The 18958-nt window shown below is 52.4% G+C and overlaps 1 protein-coding gene across 2 annotated transcripts in view; it reads right to left on the bottom strand.

Annotated features, from left to right (window-relative positions):
- The window catches only part of DLGAP2 (DLG associated protein 2), a 968326-nt gene extending 950752 nt beyond the window's left edge, over positions 1 to 17574 (bottom strand). The window contains exon 1 of one of the 2 annotated variants that reach the window (XM_055347993.2): positions 17377 to 17574. In XM_055347993.2, the coding sequence (XP_055203968.2) occupies positions 17377 to 17394 (18 nt within the window). In that variant the 5' untranslated portion in view covers positions 17395 to 17574. The remainder of the gene's footprint in view (positions 1 to 17376) is intronic. The other variant, XM_063709014.1, reaches the window with a different exon arrangement.
- Between the last annotated feature and the right edge of the window lie 1384 nt (positions 17575 to 18958).

Below are 18958 nucleotides of genomic sequence, written 5' to 3'. Positions count from 1 at the left end.
CATCAAGTGAATGAATGACTCATCAGTAATAAACCCTCGTGTCCTCTTTTGTATCCACCAGACATGCCAAAAGCCTCTTGTAGAAGACCATATTGTGAGCAAGCTTCCAGAAACTCAGCCAAAGTCATCCAGATTATCACAAATTGCTAGGATGATTTACCAGATGGACTAAAAATATGTATCTTGGTTACAACAGCACACTGCTTGCTTCCTTATTTGCTTTTTTTCTTTTTTAGAGACAGGGTCTCACTCTGTCACCAAGCTGGAGTGCAGTGGCGTGTGTGGCTCATGGCAGCCTCAGACTCCTGGACTCAAGGGATCCTCCCACCTCAGCGTCCTGAGTGACCGGACTACTGGTGCACACCACCATGCCTGGCTGATTTTTTTTTTTAGAGGTGGGGTCTCACTATGTTGCCCAGGCTGGTCTCAAACTCCTGACCTCACTCTTCCCTCCTTGGCCCCCCAGAGCACTGGGATTGCAGGTGTAGGCCCCACACCTGGGCAGGCACACTGCTTTTCAATCCCTACTCTGTGGCCTTGGACGTCTAAGTAATATTCCTAGCTTCAGGAATTTAAGATACTGACACTGCAACCATTGTTTCTAAGCAAAGCTCACTGCACCTTTCAGGAAAGACATGGGCACAGAGGAAGGCAGGTAAAACATGCAAAACACAGGCCGAAAGTGTCTTGGCTTCTGTCAGTCCTGGATTTTTTAGGAAGAGAGTTGTCCCACTGTTTAAGGTTCAATGAAATCTGTCCATGTCAGTGTGGAACAGAACCGTGTGTCAGTGAGATCGGGAAGTACTCCGCAGAGTTGGCGACGGGATATGGCAGTGACAGTGGACGAAATCCGTCAGGGTCTCGCAAAGTGAGCCCCAGGAAAGGTTGTCAAGTGTGGCTGGGACGCCTGCTGCAGAGGCTGCCGTGAGGACTCGGAAAGGCACCTGCTCTGAGGCCTCCCACGCCGTACCACGCACTCCCCACGTGGAGCGGTGCGGCTCCATCCTCACTCAGATCCGCCAGGCAACCGAAGCTTCCCACCCTCGGAAAGAGGGCTCCAGGCAAGGCAGACAAGAAGGCAGGGCTGTTAAACGGGGAATTAAAGTGCACCTGACGCCGCGCCCAGGGTCGGCCGGTGGTGGTGCCGCGAAGGCCCTTCCTGCTGCAATCACACGCCGCACCGCGCCGCCCGGACAGGAAACGGCCTAGCCCACGGCGGGCCACTCAACATACCCGGCTTTCTCTGTGCAGGATTTTTTAAGACCTCAAGGAAAATAACAAGTATTTATCTATTTCATTATCTTGGATCATCTTAGAGGACACGCAAGTGTGTCTGTGGAGTGGATAAGGCTCCATCTGGTGAGCCGGCACGTTTTTCTACCGACAGCATTCGAATGATGAATAAAGAACTCGAAGCTCCTAGGGCTGCTGGCTGCTCCACCAACTACTTCCTCCCTCTCCATCCACCGTCTGTGGCTCCTTTTCATTCCCCCAGGCATCTGTGCCTCCCTCTCAGCGCCTCGCGGAGAACTTCTCATTCCTGCAGGTCTGTCCACAATCTCAAAAGACCTTCAGCGGCACCTCCCATCTCACAGGCATCCCTGCAATTCTTCTTTCCTGGAAGTAAATGTTCGCTGGCGTAGTTATGATTTCAAGGCCCTTATTCTTCCTAGTGACTGAATGTCCCATTTCCCTAGAGGGGGCTTCAGAACAAACCCACCAGGGCCCTGTGAGCTGGAAACCCAAGAAAGAGCAGGGGACGGCCTGACCTCCCGGCACTGATGAGTCTCCAAAGACGCGTTTGTAAAGTTTGTGTTCCGTGATACAGAGCAGCAATTCCTCATAAATACCGGGCCCCTCCTCTGCGTAAGTGACGGGGTCCGCAGCAACACCCATCCGGCCCTAAACGGTCAGGTCTGCATCCCACCAGTAAACCCTCCTGGCTTCTCAGAACCCTCCTGGCTTCTCAACACCTCTGGTTGCACGTTTGCAAGACACATGGTAACCCTTGCCCCAAATACACCAAGTTAAAAGACTGAGCTGTAATCTGTTCCCTTAAGCAAGAGGTGTAGGAAAGGGGTAACCACACAATGACTGCAGTTTCTGCCGTTTTTCACGTGATAATAATTGGGAACTGGGTGAGGGTGATCCACTTAAACAGCTGAGAGTCGCCTACAGAAGGCTGCTCTGAGGACCCCAGAGGTCGCCTTCTTGGAGGGGCAGGAGTGGGAGGCTCTGAGCCCGACGTGCAGTGCCCTGGGCCCAGCCGACAGTACCATGAAGGTCTCCCCTACCCACCTTGAAGGCACAGCATCCCGTCACAAGCATCCCTCATGGGCGCAGCCTGCACCTCCAGGCTGCCTCTCTCCAGTGCCTCCCGGCCGCCATGGCATCTCCCCATTTATAAATTTCAGGAACGAATTTAAGCCTTCATCTTCTGGGCAGCCCCCACTGTGCTCAGCAAGGACAGAGCTGTCTGGAGAACCTCCTGCCCCATCCCCTCCTTCTGACTCCACACCAAGCACAGGCGGCTGGTGCTGACCCCGCACCGAGCACAGGCGGCTGGTGCTGACCGGGCCCTGCCATCAGCAGGGGCATCTGGCTCAGCACTGCTGCACCTCTGCCTGGCGGCACAACCGAGATGGGCACATCTGTGATTCTTGCCTGACTGTGGCTCTCTGGCGGGCAAGACCAGGCCTCATCTGCCCTTTAATCCATGGGTTTGAGACCGGCCCGGGCACACTAGGCTGGAGGAAGGCGAGGCATGAGCATTGAGCAATGTGCACCTTGCCTTCTGTGCCCGCTGGTGGTAGCCGGCAGCCTGGGGATTATCTGAGTCTCTCCTCTCCCTCTCTGCTTCATGGCAGGACAACTGGACAGAACGATTCAGCCCACACTGACCTCACAGTGAGGAAAAAGTGACAGACCAATGATTTCAGCACAGAGAAGGGAGAAGGGGGTGCAGGCAACCCAGCACCCTCACCTCCAAGCGGCAAGTGAGATGAAAACTGGGTGAGTGAACGCCAGGGAAGAACCTGGGCCACACCAGAGCCCTGGAGGGAGACCCTCTTCTAAGCCAGAAGCAAATGACCACTTCTTTAAGGAGAAAAAAAATGGGCCTGAAAAAAGTGTCAGATGAACTTCCTATAAGGACTTACTATAAAGTGTCAGATGAACTTCCTATAAGGACTTACTATAAAGTGTCAGATGAACTTCCTATAAGGACTTACTATAAAGTGTCAGATGAACTTCCTATAAGGACTTACTATAAAGTGTCAGATGAACTTCCTATAAGGACTTACTATAAAGTGTCAGATGAACTTCCTATAAGGACTTACTATAAAGTGTCAGATGAACTTCCTATAAGGACTTACTATAAAGTGTCAGATGAACTTCCTATAAGGACTTACTATAAAGTGTCAGATGAACTTCCTATAAGGACTTACTATAAAGTGTCAGATGAACTTCCTATAAGGACTTACTATAAAGTGTCAGATGAACTTCCTATAAGGACTTACTATAAAGTGTCAGATGAACTTCCTATAAGGACTTACTATAAAGTGTCAGATGAACTTCCTATAAGGACTTACTATAAAGTGTCAGATGAACTTCCTATAAGGACTTACTATAAAGTGTCAGATGAACTTCCTATAAGGACTTACTATAAACTGTCAGATGAACTTACTATAAGGACCAGAAAGAGACAGGAAACTCAGAGACAAGTTTTTCTAACCTCACGATCCAACTTCTGTAATGTCCCAGGGGAAAAAAATATGAGGCCTGGTCACAGAGTCATGAGACAGCCGAGTGAGGACAGATGGCGCGACACCTCCTGAGCGACTGTCAGAAACTTGCAGCAGCCAAACACCAGGAAAACGCTCCTTTCCACGAGAGGGTGGCCAGAGATCCAGGAAAACGCTCCTTTCCACGAGAGGGTGGCCGGAGATCCAGGAAAATGCTCCTTTCCGTGAGAGGGTGGCCAGAGATCCGCGTGCCTACGGACACCTGTTTGCTGATGGAAAAAGAAACTTCCAACCGTCCACAACTCAGCCAACTCACCTTCTCAGACAAAACGAGCAGGGGCCCAGTGACAAATATTTCGGAATAGGTCTATTTTTGGACTGGACATTTTTCAGAAACTAAATTTAGCAATTTGAATTCTTTTTAAAAAATGCTATCCCATTAGGCCTTTTGAAATAGGGAATCTACATCTCATTATAAAGACAGGAAACACTGTTCTCCCATCAGCCTGAAACGCTGCAGACGGCGAGCCATGGGGGCTGCATGGTAGATGGACCTGTGCAGGGGAGGGCGGAGGCAGACAGGGATGTGGGCCAGGTGCCGTGGAAGTCAGACATCAAAATGCACGGCCGTTAATTATCTGTAAAATAATAGCTCACTTGTAGTTTTTAAAAGTCACGTTTTCTGTTACCATTCATTGGCAATTTTGACCATTTTCAAATGCTTATTAACTGAAATACTGGCTTCTTTAATTTTCTGTTTATATTCTTTGTCAATTTTTAGGCACTCATGGAAAACCCTTATATTTGGGGTATTAACCGGTTTCTAAATGCACTTGATTTTATTCCTGTAGACTTAGAAAAGATTCGAAATGTTTTCGTTAGATCAATCGATCCATTTCTGTTCCTTTTTATTTTGGTTTCTTTTGTTACTTTTCCTGTGACGTCCTCCCTGAGCCCACTCTGCACAATCGCCTTGACCTCCCCTCGTGTGGCAAGGATGCGGCACGGCCAGTGCCCACGGGTGGTACCAGGGTGGATGCGCGTGTCTACAGAGAGCTCTGGCAACGGCCTCCAGACTCGGGAACGTTCGCCCATGCAGCCGGCCTAACCAGCCCTAGGGAGACCCAGGAAAAGCCCTTCAACCCAGGAATGTGAGCGTGTTTGGAAGACAGGCTTTGCAGAGGTGATGAACTAAGGCTCTTTGATGAGGGGATAACCCAGGGCTTTCTGAATGGGCCCTGACCGCACTCACATGTGTCCTGCTTGAGAGATCTGAGATGGATGGAAGGGGAGACCCCAGGAGAAGAGGAGGAGGCCACGTGGAAACAGAGAAGCAGGCTGGAGTGATGAGGCCACAAGCCAGGATGCCTGGAGCCATCAGAAGCTGGGAGAGGAGGGGACCCTCCCCACACCTCTGGAGGGAGCAGGCCCCAGGATGCCTTGGCTCCAGGCTTCCAGCCTCCAGCACCAAGAGCGCGCTCTGCCGTTTCGGGCACCCGATCTGTGGTAACTTGTTACAGCAGCCCCTAGGAAACTAAACACACCCATTAATCAATAATTATGTTCCCAGGAATTGACTGGAGAAAAAAAAGATCTACATTTTCAGAAAATATTCAAAAAAATACATTAACCACAGAACAATGGCCAAACATTTTTGTAAGTAACTGAAATGTCAAACAATAGGGGAAAGTTTTAATCACACTCCATAAGGGAACGTTACACATCGATGAAAATTAACTTATAAAAGGATGTTTTGCATATACAGGCAAATTCTTAGAAAAGAATATAAAGTGAAAAAAAAACAAGGTAGTTTCGAATTCTGATTTTTAAAATAATTAGGAGAAGGCTGGAAAGAAACACACCAATAAACTATAATAATTTCTAGGTCACGGAATTATTGCTGACTTGTAATACATTAATTAGCTCCTAAATACTTAGCAGATAAAAAGACCAGAAATAAAAGAAAAGAAGGCCAGGTGCAATGGCTGACGCCTGTAATCATAGCACTTTGGGAGGCCAAGGCAGGGCGACTGCTTGAACCCAAGAGTTTGAGACCAGACTGGGCAATATAGCCAAACCCCAGCTTTAGTGAAAATATGAAAAGGGTGGTGGTGTGCACCTGTAGTCCCAGCTACTCAGGGGCTGAGGCAGGAATATCACTTGAGCCCAGAAAGTCAAGGCTGCAGTGAGCTATGATGATGCCCCTGCATTCCAGCCTGGGTAACAAGCAAGGCCCTCTCTCACATACAGAAAAACGAAAAGGAAATGTACAAAAGTAGCCTACTCACCTCCCGTTATACCACCAGATACAGAGAGAGCAAAATAGATTGTAGGTGAGAAGAATTTCAAGAGATGTAACAAATATAATAAAAGTTGTCAGAAAGCAAAGATCTGGCAGCCAAGGAAAGGTCTCCACGCCGCACAACAAAGCAGTAACCCTGGGGTTTCGCCCATCCTTGTCCACTGGGAAGCCACTGGCTGCTTTCCAAGAGCATCCCATTCCACTGCAGAGGGGGGCTCTAAGGAGCGGGCAGGTGCTGATGGGCAGTGCAGAGCACCTGTGTGCCACCACGAGCTCCTCAGTGAGGCCGTTTGCAAATTCACAGCACTGCGGGGCTGGATGTCACCCAATATATGTAAGCACTTTTTAAAAAGCTAAAGTGCGTGGTAAATGATACGAGATATTCTATCTCTCGGCTCCTCTATGGTTTGGACTATGGTGCTTTTCTGGGAGAAAACAAATGCCAGGTAAGGGCTTCCTCCTCGGGTCACAGTGTGGGATATGCTGACCCACTGACGCCCACATGGCCCACTCTGTTCCCACCCAGGGGCCCTGCACCCCTGTGGCTACGTGGAGCATGCGGCTGAGCTGAGCTGGCTCTGTGGACCTCAGTCTTGGAGGAGCGAGACAGAGACAGAAAGCACCAGAGCCTGCCCATCCCACCACGGAGTCCCCCACGGAGCCCCCACCAGAGTCCACCCATCCCACCACAGAGGCCGGCCCCATCCCACCGCAGACCCGCCCATCCCACCGCAGAGCCCCCCATCCCACCGCAGACCCGCCCATCCCACCGCAGACCCGCCCATCCCACCGCAGACCCGCCCATCCCACCGCAGACCCGCCCATCCCACCGCAGACCCGCCCATCCCACCGCAGAGCCCCCCATCCCACCGCAGAGCCGCCCATCCCACCGCAGAGCCCCCCATCCCACCGCAGAGCCCCCCATCCCACCGCAGAGCCCCCCATCCCACCGCAGAGCCCCCCATCCCACCGCAGGCCCGCCCATCCCACCGCAGAGCCCCCCATCCCACCGCAGAGCCCCCCATCCCACCGCAGGCCCGCCCATCCCACCGCAGGCCCGCCCATCCCACCGCAGGCCCGCCCATCCCACCGCAGAGCCCCCCATCCCACCGCAGAGCCCCCCATCCCACCGCAGGCCCGCCCATCCCACCGCAGAGCCCCCCATCCCACCGCAGAGCCCCCCCCATCCCACCACAGGCCCGCCCGTCCCACCGCAGAGCCCCCCATCCCACCGCAGAGCCCCCCATCCCACCGCAGGCCCGCCCATCCCACCACAGACACGTTCTTTCCACCACAGAGCCTGCCACAGAGCCCCCCATCCCACCACAGACACGCCCATCCCACCACTGAGTCCCCCACGGAGCCCCCCCAGAGTCCACCCATCCCACCGCAGACCCGCCCATCCCACCACAGACACGTTCGTTCCACCACAGACCCGCCCATCCCACCATGGAGCACACTCATCCCACCACAGAGGCCCCCACCCTGCCCCATCCTGGAGCCCCCGCACCCAATCCTGCCACACAGCCTGCCCGTCCCGTCCTGGAGCCCCTCATACTGCTGCAGAGCCCCCCACCCCCGCCCTGCGCCCCATCCCACGTCAAAGGTCACCCTCCAGCCGCCTGTGTCCTCCGCGTTCCCCTCGGCCGGAACGTGGCCTGTCCCAGCCTCTCCGCCTTGCTTTTCGTCAGCCAGAGCTTGTTTCTGGAACTTGGGACCAAAGATGCCTAAGCAAGGCCCGGCGGAGAAGCCCATCGCGTGACTGGCGCGGAGCACGGAAAATGGTGCATTGCTCACTACGGCTCGATGGTTTTCAGAGGAGGTTTCTCCTTCCCTGTCTGCTTTATGATATCTTGCAGTCTTTTTATTGAATGAAAACGTAAAGAAGTCCCGTAAGACTCAGAAGTATGAGGCGCTGTGTGTAGTACACAAACTCAGAAGAGCAGTCAGAGGCGGGGCAGTGCCCGGCAGCCCCTCACCCTCTAGAGCCTCCTGGTCTCTAGGACAGGCCGGCTTTCCGATGTCGCTCTCCCCAGCCCCCCGAGAACCAGGACAGCTCAGGCCGGGAGGGCGAGTAAGACCACCCCAGGCCCAGGGCAAGGGGCCCCTTTCCCTTCCTAGCCACTGGCTCGGACATGGTGAGATGTGAGGGGAGGTCTTCCCGAGAACTCACAGTAAGGTTTCCTTACTGCAAAGGTGTCCCCATCACGCCTGCAGGGCCGACATCACCCTAACAGGGGCACCGTCCTCGCATCATGCCTTCAGGGCCAGCGTCCGCAGCCAGCAGGGGCTACACCGGGATGGTGAAGGCCACAGAGCAGACAGCGGGAACCTGGTTGCTGAGGATGCCCGGCTGTGGTACTTTGTGGTAAGAACACACAAATCCTCAGTTTCTGTTTTGTGTGGGACTTTCTATTATATGCAGCCAAAAGTATTCTGATACAGCAAAAAAAACAAAAACAGAAAATCAAAACCACTGTCCACCTCAGCACCTGCCAGTGTGCAGCTAGCGTTCTGATCCACATTCATTCAGCAGATGAGGGGCTCATGCCCAGCAAGGTGTCATGCGCGGGGACACTGCCATGACCACAATGGACGGCCCTCTATCCCACAGATCTTCTCTCCCAGCCCGTGGCACTGGATGGTGGAGGCTGCGCCCCCAGCTCTGGAGCCCCCCTGCCGACGTGGCCTGTGGCTCTGTGTGACCCCACACGGGATCCAATGCGCCATCTGACCCCTCTTCCCCAGTTTCCTCATCCGCAGCCTGCAGACAATGCCAGCACTGACCTCACAGGGCTGGCATGAGAATTCTATGAGTTAATGTGAGTAACTCGCCTAGCAGTGCCCAGCACGTAGGAAGCGTTCAACAGATGCCAGATATGATCAGAAAACATCGAAAATAAATAAGTCGCATGGGGTGTGAGAAGGCAAGGGGGCCGGGAGCACTGGAGGGATGGCACCCACTTTGGCCTGGTCTCTCTGAGAAGCTCCACATGTGGGAAGGCTTGGAGGAAAGCAGAGATGCATCCATGGCCTTCCTGCAGGGCACACGGGCCCCGACCAGGACAATCACTGAAGTTCAGGCACCAGCAAGGAGGCCTGGGTGACGGGGGCAGAGTGTTGAGGGGATGACCTTGGCTGGCCTGAGCGGGCCGTGAGGGGTGGTGCGGACCCCCACAGGCAGGTGGCCTGGCACTGAGTGAGATGGAGATGTGATCAGGCTTCTAGGGTTCCTCGTTCTGGAGTCGGTATCCTTCCAGTCTGGTCTTTATGCTCCAAACTCAGTAGCTTTAGGGAAATGGGATGAAAGTATTCATACTGTCTTATAGTCCGTTCTCTTTACTTAATATGGTATGAACACCTTCTTATAGAATTAGGTACTTAACTTCCATCTTTTTGTGGATGTGTATTTTTTATAACATTGATGTACCACCATGAATTTACCCAATCCTGTTACTGCTGTTTTCCAATATTATACTACGAAACAAAACTGGAGGGAACATCCACTTAGCTAACTTGTTGTAAATTCATAATTATTTCCTTAGGAAAAGTTTCCAGAAGTGAAATTGCTGGGATAGTTACACGCAAAGAAGAGTTTTTTTAAAATTGAGTGCTGCGACTCTTGAGAAAATATCATTAGAGAAGCAAGTAGCTGGATAAATTGAAGACTGAGAAATACTGTTTGGTTGCTTTAAAGAACTATGGAACTCAAGTTTCACCAACAAAAATAAAACTTTGAATCTAATTATAGTGACAACCTAGAACATTTTGTTTCAGACCCAGTAGTGCTTCATTCCAAAATGGCCACAACAAAAGGTTGAAACTACAACTCTCAATTGTTTATGCAAATTTCTAAATTATATACAGTATTGTCAGAAAACAGATGTTTGGAAATTTGCTCAGAATGTCAAAATATTACAAAGAATGTTACAAAATGGAAATTATTTTTAAAGAGCTAAAGGTTTCATATTAAAGACCAAGAAAAAAGGTAAAGAACCTGCCGCTGTGCTTGTCTCCAGCACCCACAACTCGGAAGCAGCGGGAGAAGGGACGGTGGTGTAACGAGGTGTTCACGGTGTGTATTTACGAGTTCATGCAACTGTTTATCCAGTGACATGGCCTAAAACCCTGCGGCAGGTGTGGGGATGGCCTGGGCTACCCCTTCCCGCCATCTCTGCTGCACTGAGGACAGCATGTGGACAGACTGGGGGATGGGGAAGCCGGGACCCAGCCCAAGCGAGGAATTCGGAGGCTGGGAGCATGACCTCACTCAGGCATCGGGGCCGGGGAAGCAGCATGCCAACTAGGCTTGAGAGAACAGACATGAGGAAAAGACGGAATGAAAAGCACTGTCAAGTGTGGGTGAAGCCAGAGTGTTGCTGGGGCACAGCCCAGGCAGGGAACAGGGAGTGACCGTGGGGAGCAGACAGCCAGCACCCCGGGAGGGCGACGTGGCCGGAGAAGAGGCAGGGAGTGACCGTGGGGAGCAGACGGCCAGCACCCCAGGAGGGCGACGTGGACGGAGAAGAGGCAGGGAGTGACCATGGGGAGCACAAAGCCAGCACCCCGGGAGGGTGACGTGGACAGAGAAGAGGGAGGGAGTGACTGTGGGGAGTAGACAGCCAGCACCCCGGGAGGGAGACGTGGACAGAGAAGAGGGAGGGACGCAGGTTGGGCTGGGGAATCTGTACCTCGAGGAGGCGTCAGCCCCTTTTCTGCACCTTCACCCATTCAGATCATTAGATGCGACCCAGGGCCAGGGTTCAAGGGTGATCAAGACCCTTCCTCACAGAGTGGCTATTCCAAAACATCAAAGACAAGGAAAGTGGGAATTACAAGGTGGTAAGAGGTGTCACCCTAACAGTCGAAGCACAGAGAAACCTTCCCAACCCAATCTCGTGGGTCGGGGGGATGTGCAGAGAGGAGACGCTGCCTCTAAGCTTGCTGAGCGAACGAGCACTTCTTCCCAATGCACAAGATGAGAGACAGAAGAGGGAAGCGGCGCTGGGTCTGAGAGAACCATGTTGATGGCTCCATCCATAGACTGCCACGGCCACCAGAACAGCAGTCACTTACCTTCAGCTAAAACAGGTGTCTGGGCATTTAGATGCAAAGACTCAGAGGAAACGTGAAGGCACGTGAAACTTGAGAAACTGCTGTTGTCTGCAGGACACACGACGTGAATCCACGTCTTCAGCCCTAAACCACAGTAGCTTAGTGAGTGATCCAGACATGAAGACCCGGCCACGGAAATCACATGCAAATACCAGCAAAAGGCATTGCGCAGTGGCCCATGCCACATCGCAACATTTTGGGAGGCTGGGGTAGGCTGATGGCTAGAGCCCAAGAGTCAGAGTCTAGTCTGGACAACATGGTGAAACCCCATCTCTACTAAAAATACAAAAAATTAGCTGGGTGTGGTGGTGCGTGCCTGTAGTCTCAGCTACTCGGGAGGCTGAGGTGGGAAGATCTCTTGAGCCCAGGAGGTCAAGGCTGCAGTGAGCTGTGATTATGCCACTCACTGCAACCAGAAACACAGGAGTGAGACCGTCTCTAAATAAGTAAGTAAATAAATACCAAGAAGAGATCATCAGTGCTGAGGGTAGGTTGTGCATGTGAGTTTTGCTTTTGGTTTATTTCAAAGAAACCAAATCAAGACAAAATCATTAAAAAATACTTCTGTATTTTTAGCTGTTATATATTACACAACCCCAGCCCCTGAATATAAGATCTACCCTCAGAACATCTCTTACAAGTTAGTGCCAGAGAAAATTTATCTTCACCAAAAAATGAGTATGCAACGTCTACCCTGAAAGCATGATCCTGAGGTTGAACATGGCTTTGTGGTTTTGGGTTTTGTTGACTTGACTCCCTGGAAGCTCAGCATCAAACGTGATGCCCAGAGAATTACGTCCATCCTCATGGTTATCACATTTGTTTCTACCGATTTTCTATTTCTATTTTCTAATTAGCATTTTTTCCCTTGTCCTTTTGTGGTTAAGTTGGGTCCAAAACTTTTTGGAAAGTGGCAAGAGATATACAAAAAAGTAAAACAAGACCAGAAATAATAAGTAAAAGAGTTTTGAGAGAAATCAAAGAGTGGCTTGATAACTTCCATTGTGGACGACTCAAAGTAGGCCTCAATTGTATTTTTTCATGATAAAAATAGTCAAGACTAATCCAGTATTTACTACGTGCACCATTCTTATCACTTTACAGTCATCAATTCATTTAACTCTCCTTAACCCTATCAAGTTAATATTGCATTGGCCCCACTCTTAGTGATGAGAAACTGAAATACGGTGAGGTCAAATAAAGAGCCAAATGCAGCTGGGAAAAGTGACTCACTCCTGTAATCCCAGCACTTGAGGAGGCCAGGGCAGGAGGATTCCTTAAGGACAGGAATCTAAGACCAGCGTGGGCAACACTGCAAGACCTCCGTCTCTACAAAAAAAAAAAAAGTAAAAATTGGTTGGGTGCGGTGGCATACACCAACTACTAGAGAGGCTGAGGTGCGAGGATCACTCGTGCCCAGGAGGTCAAGACTGCAGTTAGCTATGATCATGCCACTGCACTCCCGCCTGGGTGACAGAGGGAGACCCTGTCTCTAAAAAGCCACTTGCAATGCTGTGCAAAAGTCACAGGACAAAGATTCATTACACACAAAAGGATGTTTTTCAATACCACCTAACTTAAAATACATACTCTATGGACCCTTGAGATCATTCCCATTTTTCTTCTTTTGTACAGAGTACGAAACATTTTAAAGACAACGATCAGTCAGATTCACAGGTTACTTTAAAAATTTTTAACACAAGTTTACAGATGGGCTGGTTCCAAATGTTTATTCATTGTTTAAAATGGTTGATTTAAATTTTTCTCTTTTTTTCCTGCCAATACACACACAATGTACCATATAAGAAACAGTACCTGAAGATGAACAAGCCTTTCCCTGCAACAAGAGGTTTAATGTGGAAATGTCTGAAGAAACTAAAAACCCATACATCCCATTTGCTTGTCAGGGACAGAAAACTCAATTCAAAGAAACAATCTCCTGGTTTATGTAACTGAAAGTCACGGGGTAATGATGGTTCAGGCATAACTTAGTTCAGAGCTTCCAACAGCATCCTCAGGACCAAGCTCTCTGTATAACAGCCACCCTTCTCCTCCACAGACAGATGAGGAAGGTGTCATTTCCAGACAGGCCATCCCTGCAAGTCTGTACACTGATGCCACAACTCCAGGCCTTACACCTTTCCCGCTGTTTTTCCTAAAGCTTTCCTCTCCTTGAAAGTTCCCGCTCTTCACTCATCCAATTGCTCTTGAGAGGGAGCTAGGGCTCCGGCCAGTCAGGAGCCACCTCTGACAGGAAGTAGGGTCCGCCAAGCCAACCCCATGAGGTGGCAGGTGTTCTCTAAGGGGAGCTGGCTGCTGCCTGGACAGGCAAGCGTACACTGAACTGCAAATACACCAGAGTCTGCAGTAACGGGTCTAGAAAGCTCAACTCCTGAAGGCCCACCAATAAATACAGACAGGACAGTTCCAGAACTAAGGCAACTGACATCCCACATGAAGACACTGCCATCAAGTCAGGAGAGGTGCACCTGCAGCGGACACCCATTGCCGGGATGTCAGAACAGCCCCTCTCCTGGAGCTAAAGTTAAGGGACGGCATGTCAAGGCCCATGACCTGAGGACTGGGAGAAGATTTTCATAGGCAGATGAAGTCAGTGCACAGAAGAATGACATGAAAAAAGAAAAACAGAGGTTTACAGATGAGCTCCTACTGCCTTTGCTGAGGAGATTAATTTGTTACTGCTGTTAAGCCTTGGAAGGGAAAGGTGGCTACCAGTAGATGCAAGATTTAAACTAGAGTTTGCACACCCTACGACCCCATGCCTGGTCAATGCCAAAGCCCATCTGCTTAACTTCCCTGGAAATTAAAGTCTTTTGTCATGAGCACACGTGAAATCACTATGCTCAGTTTTTGTACACACAAGTACCCAGGAAACAACAAAACATATTTAAGAAGTTAGTGGCACTAGAAAGCCTCGTATGATGAAAACTACTTGGTAAAACTATGGTTGATTAAGAATAATTTTTAACTGCATAGAAAGTGTGCCCACTAACTTCCTGTATGGCAGCCTATAATTCTTTTATAACCAACATGCTGGCAATGCTCTAAATATGACTCCCATCTGGCCAAAATGATGAATCATAGTTATTTTTATTGTATCCAATGAATGACCATGGAGCATCCGTCCTGAGGGTCAATAAATAGAATATTTAATTAACTTCATTTTAAAATCTATAATCAAAGTATACATCATTCAACTCCTTGGATAACTGAGGAGTCATGAAGCTTTTCCTCAAATACGGTTATATAATAAAAAAATTATAACATTTCTTCAATTTCAACATTATGGAAGATGATATCTTCAAAACAAAACAAAACAAAATCCTCTCACCCTTAAAAAGATATTAGAGCACTTTAGTTTCAGAATTAGTTGGGTTCTGGGTACACAGAATCCAATGTAATTTAAATTCCACGAAGCCTATTTTTGCTTTTAATATTTAATTTGGAATTTCTACCAATTTCAAAACTGAAATAAGTAGACACAAATAAGAGAAGCAATAGATTGCCACAGAAGGGCATGTATGTCACTGGGGAGAAATAATGTCATGTGATCTGAATTCTACAAAACTAAAAATCGAACTAACCCATTTAAATCACAAGTAACAAAAGGCATACAAAAAGTTGGTAAATAAATACATGTTTATTTCTGTCTCAAGCTGTACCACTTTGGACAATCATAAGTGCAAAGTTCTTTCGAAGAATAACAAATAGACATTGAATACTATGAAAAGTTGACTTAGAATGCTTATCTGAGAAAACATCTTCGTGCTGAGAAAACTTTACTTTTAATTACTTCATTCCTTTGAATTATTCGACGTAGTACTCATTTTGCTTACAACTCTTACCCTTTAACCTGAAATTATAATATACAGATTTGACGCGGTAGATCAACAGAGGAAGCCATTCTGTGCCTCTCCACTGCTTACCCAAGAACAGGGGCGATCACCAAGGAGTGACAGTGAAGGGGCAGGAATGGCGCACAGAGGCAGGATGCGTCCCAGGTCATCACTGAGAGCAGATCCCATGCGCCTGAGCTGCCGCGGTGAAGATGCCTCAGGTGACCCGAGACAGAACCGAGGACAGGGCCGGCTCTGTGTCACCTCGGTCCCTCCACGGCCTCCCCGGCCAGATGTGCTTGGACAGAGTATTGCCTACAGCCTGCTCCCCATGCTGCCAGATGTAGGGGATAAAATATTCTAATGTGTTCTCTTCCAAGCAATGAAAAAGTCACACCATCCAGAAAGAAATGGTACGCACACTCTACAATTACTATTGGAGCCAAATCTGTGAGTCACCCAGCTGCCGGCACAAGACAATTTGGCTACTGGAAAATCCTGATTAATGACATTTTTTTAAACCCAGAGTAACAACTTGACCTGCCAAGAATTACCATTTTTTCATCATTTCGCCATTTTTGGCCTTGGTTATCTATTACCTTTCTCAGGGAAAAGGAAGTAAAATGAAAATGGTGTAAGGTGCGTTCACCTCAGGCCAAAATGTGCCTTCCAAGGTGCGCTGGGGCCGGGGTTTAGCGCAGCTTAGCGACCCGGGGGAAGGGTCCTTGGAGAGCCTCCTGGACTCCCTCGGGCTACGCCGAGGTACCGGGTTACTTCCCAACTGCAAGGACAATTAATTCAAGGGCTGTTGATGAGAGTCCTCCTGACAGAGCGGATTGCCGGGCTCCGCCAGGCTCTGGGACCGGGTCTCTGTTCACCGCGCCCCAGGCCTGACCTCGCCGGGGGGTCCTCCCCTTCGCGTCGCCGGAGCTGCCTCCAGCCTCGAGTCCGGGAAGACGGGAGAAGCGGCGGCGCTTTGGAGAATATTTACAGTTCCCAAACCCCCCACAGCCCGGGCTGGCCGAGTTCATCCACACGAAGGAGAAATTCACTGTTGATCGCTTTATCTTTAATCGATACAAGACCGGCGCCGCCGATAAGTCACGAATTTCCAATTCCAAGCCGTGGCCGGGATCGCCATTCACGGGCTGCGGCGGCGGCGGCGTCGCGCAGGGGCTGGAAGGAACCGGGCTCCAAGCGCGCAGGGCCGGGACCAGGGGCCGCGAGTTTCCGACGCGCATCGCAGACCCGCCGCGCACCCTCGCCCCCGCGCCCGCTCTCCACCTGCGAACCTACGCTGTCCGGAGAATCCGCCTTCTCGCCGGCGCCCACCTCGCCCAACTATCTCTCCTCCAGGCCCCCCCCCCCCCCGGGTTCCCAGGTCCAGCCTGCTCCGAAGCCTCGGGCACCGCACACGCCGCGCGCTGAGGGAGGGCCGGGCGGGGAGAGGCGTCCAGTCCAGTCCAGTCCAGCCCAGCCCAGCCCAGCCCAGCCCCACCTGGGCGCGCAGGCAGAGGAGCCCGCGTCCGCCGCCCCCCAGCCCTCCGCGCAGGGCTGTAATAATTACATCCTCATTATTTCTCCTGCAATCGTTAGCGAAGGAGCCGAAGACAGCAACAGCCGCTGCCGGGGGAGGCTTAGTTACAAAACCCTGCGCTGGGTAGCGCCTCGCTTAGCAACCACCCCTAAAAAAGCCCCCGTGCTCCTCGCTCGCACTTGGAGAGCCGGGCGGCGGCCACCCCCTCGCTACGCGCACCCTCCACTCCGCCTGGTCTCGGCAGCCGCGGCTGCCCGGCACAAGGGCCCCCTCCTGGTCGCCCCCGCCCCCGCGAGCCCCCGTGCGCGCAGCCCAGCCCGGCACCCTTCATTCATTCCCGGTCCCCGTCGGCGTTTCCACCCGGGCTTGGGGGGAGGGGGATGCAGTCTGCTGCCCGCCGCCCCCACTCGCTCGTAGCTGCCCCACCGGAGCTAGGCGCGTAGCCCCTGGCCCGCCGGCGCCCCCCCAGGCTGTGCCCCCTCCACCCCGGGCAGGCAGAGCGGAGAATTTCACACCTCCGCGGCCCCGTGCGCTCCCGCACCCCCGGAGCCCAGGGTCCCGGCACCCCCGAGCGCGGCCAGGGATGCGCGGAGCCCGGCGAGGAGCGCAACGCGCGACCCCCGAGCACAGGCTGTCCCTGGGGTCCCCAGCGCTCCGGCCCCGGCGGGCGGCACGACCCCCGCTCGCCCCCGCCCCCAACCCTGACGCCTTCGGGGCGTCCCCGCGGGTCCGACACACCGCCCCCTCCCCGCCTCGACGGCTCTCGGAGCCCCGCGCCCGGCTCCCCGCGCCCAGCTCCCGGCAGCCCCCGGCGGCTCGCACCTTCCTCAGCGCGGACATCCTCGGACGCTCCGGGCTCAGCAGGTGCGGGGCGACATGGCGAAGCGGCCCCTCCTCAGACCGACGGCTCCCGGGGCTCGCGGGTTGGGGTCAGTACGTCCGTCCGCGGTCCGTCCGTCCGTCCGCCGCCGCAGCCGCCGCGCGCTCAGACCGCGCTCGAGCCCGGCGCACGGTCGGTCTTCACGGCCGGCGCCTGCGCACTCGGCGCCCGGGGAGGCACCGGCGCACTGGGGGGCGGCCGGCGCGCGGCTGCATCTGGGGAAGGGCCCGGCTTGGGGAGCGCGCGGGCAGCCCGGCTCCAACTGTTGCGCGGGGCGCGCAGGTCACCCGGGGACTGTGCCGGGCTCCCGGCGGGAAAGCAGCGGCCTCCACCGCGGCGCGCGCAGGCGACGCTCACCGCGCCCGAAAGTTAGCGGGGCACCCGGTGACACCCGTCGCCCCCGGGCAGGGTCAGCCTTTCTGGACCGCTGTTAGAGACGCGCCGGCGCGTTTGTGCACGGGACTCGCGCTCGGGTTCGAGTCGGCTCGGCGCCCAGGGGGGGCTCGCGGGGCAGAGGGGACGCGGGGCGAGGGAGGCGCGGGCGCTTGCGAGGGTCTCACTGCGAGGTGCGGCCGCCGCTTGGGTGCTGGAGGCAGAACCTCCCCCGGTTTCCACTGGCGGGCTACGCTGAGGTAGGTGTGCGGCGGCGGCTTCGCGGGGACCCACCGGGGGTGCCCCGAGAACCTGGGTCCGGACGCAAGGAGCGCCCTCGGAGGGGGCCCGCCGCCTGGGTTTGCTGTGAGTGGCGTATGGACGACAGAGCCGAGGAAAAGGGAAAATCGATCCGGAGAAGTGGTGTTGACAACCACAGCAGCCGGGAAGATCAGCCACCCTGGCCACGTGTGGACGGACCCTCGCCAGGATCATGGGTTTGCCCTTCCAGGATCGGAACGCGGGAGCTAGACGCGCTGGTATGGGGATCCCTGGGCGGTCACCGACCCTGGGCAAGTCTCTCAGCCCCAGTTTAACATAAACGCAGAAATGGATTTCTGCTTTCCACCTGCATGGCTACGGCATTTAAATGAGATAAAAGATGCGAAAACAAACCGCATAGAAAGACGGATGGGAGTTAGAATGAAATCAGGTCATCCAAAATGTTTGGAATGGACAAACCAATCTTTTCCAGAAATTCCAAGATCTTTAAACAAAAAACAGGCTCTGTAAGAATTTCCCGTATAATTGATCACCAAAATATTCCTCAGTTGCAGTTTATTTTCAAGGCAGACTGCTAAACGACGAGGGGGTAGAAAGGTGAATGGGATAAAGAAGTCCGGCCGCTGTCCATTTCTTCTAAATGTTTCCCGAATCTATCAGTGGTCTCCACTGTCAAAAAAAAAAAAAAAAAAAAAAAAGGTGCATTCGGCGCCCAAACCTCAACTAGGGAGAGATTCCAGGCCAATTTATTTTCATTTCACAATTTACTTTCCCTTTGCTTTCCTCGCCTGCATTTCGTCCCCATCCCTTCACGTTTTTAAGAAATATATATATATATTATTTCATGCAACAGCAACAAGAAAATCACAC

The sequence above is a fragment of the Gorilla gorilla genome, chromosome 7, assembly GCF_029281585.2.
Source record: "Gorilla gorilla gorilla isolate KB3781 chromosome 7, NHGRI_mGorGor1-v2.1_pri, whole genome shotgun sequence".
NCBI lineage: Eukaryota > Metazoa > Chordata > Mammalia > Primates > Hominidae > Gorilla > Gorilla gorilla.
Note: the sequence above shows the minus strand (reverse complement) of the source record. Positions and strands in the feature narration are given on the sequence as shown.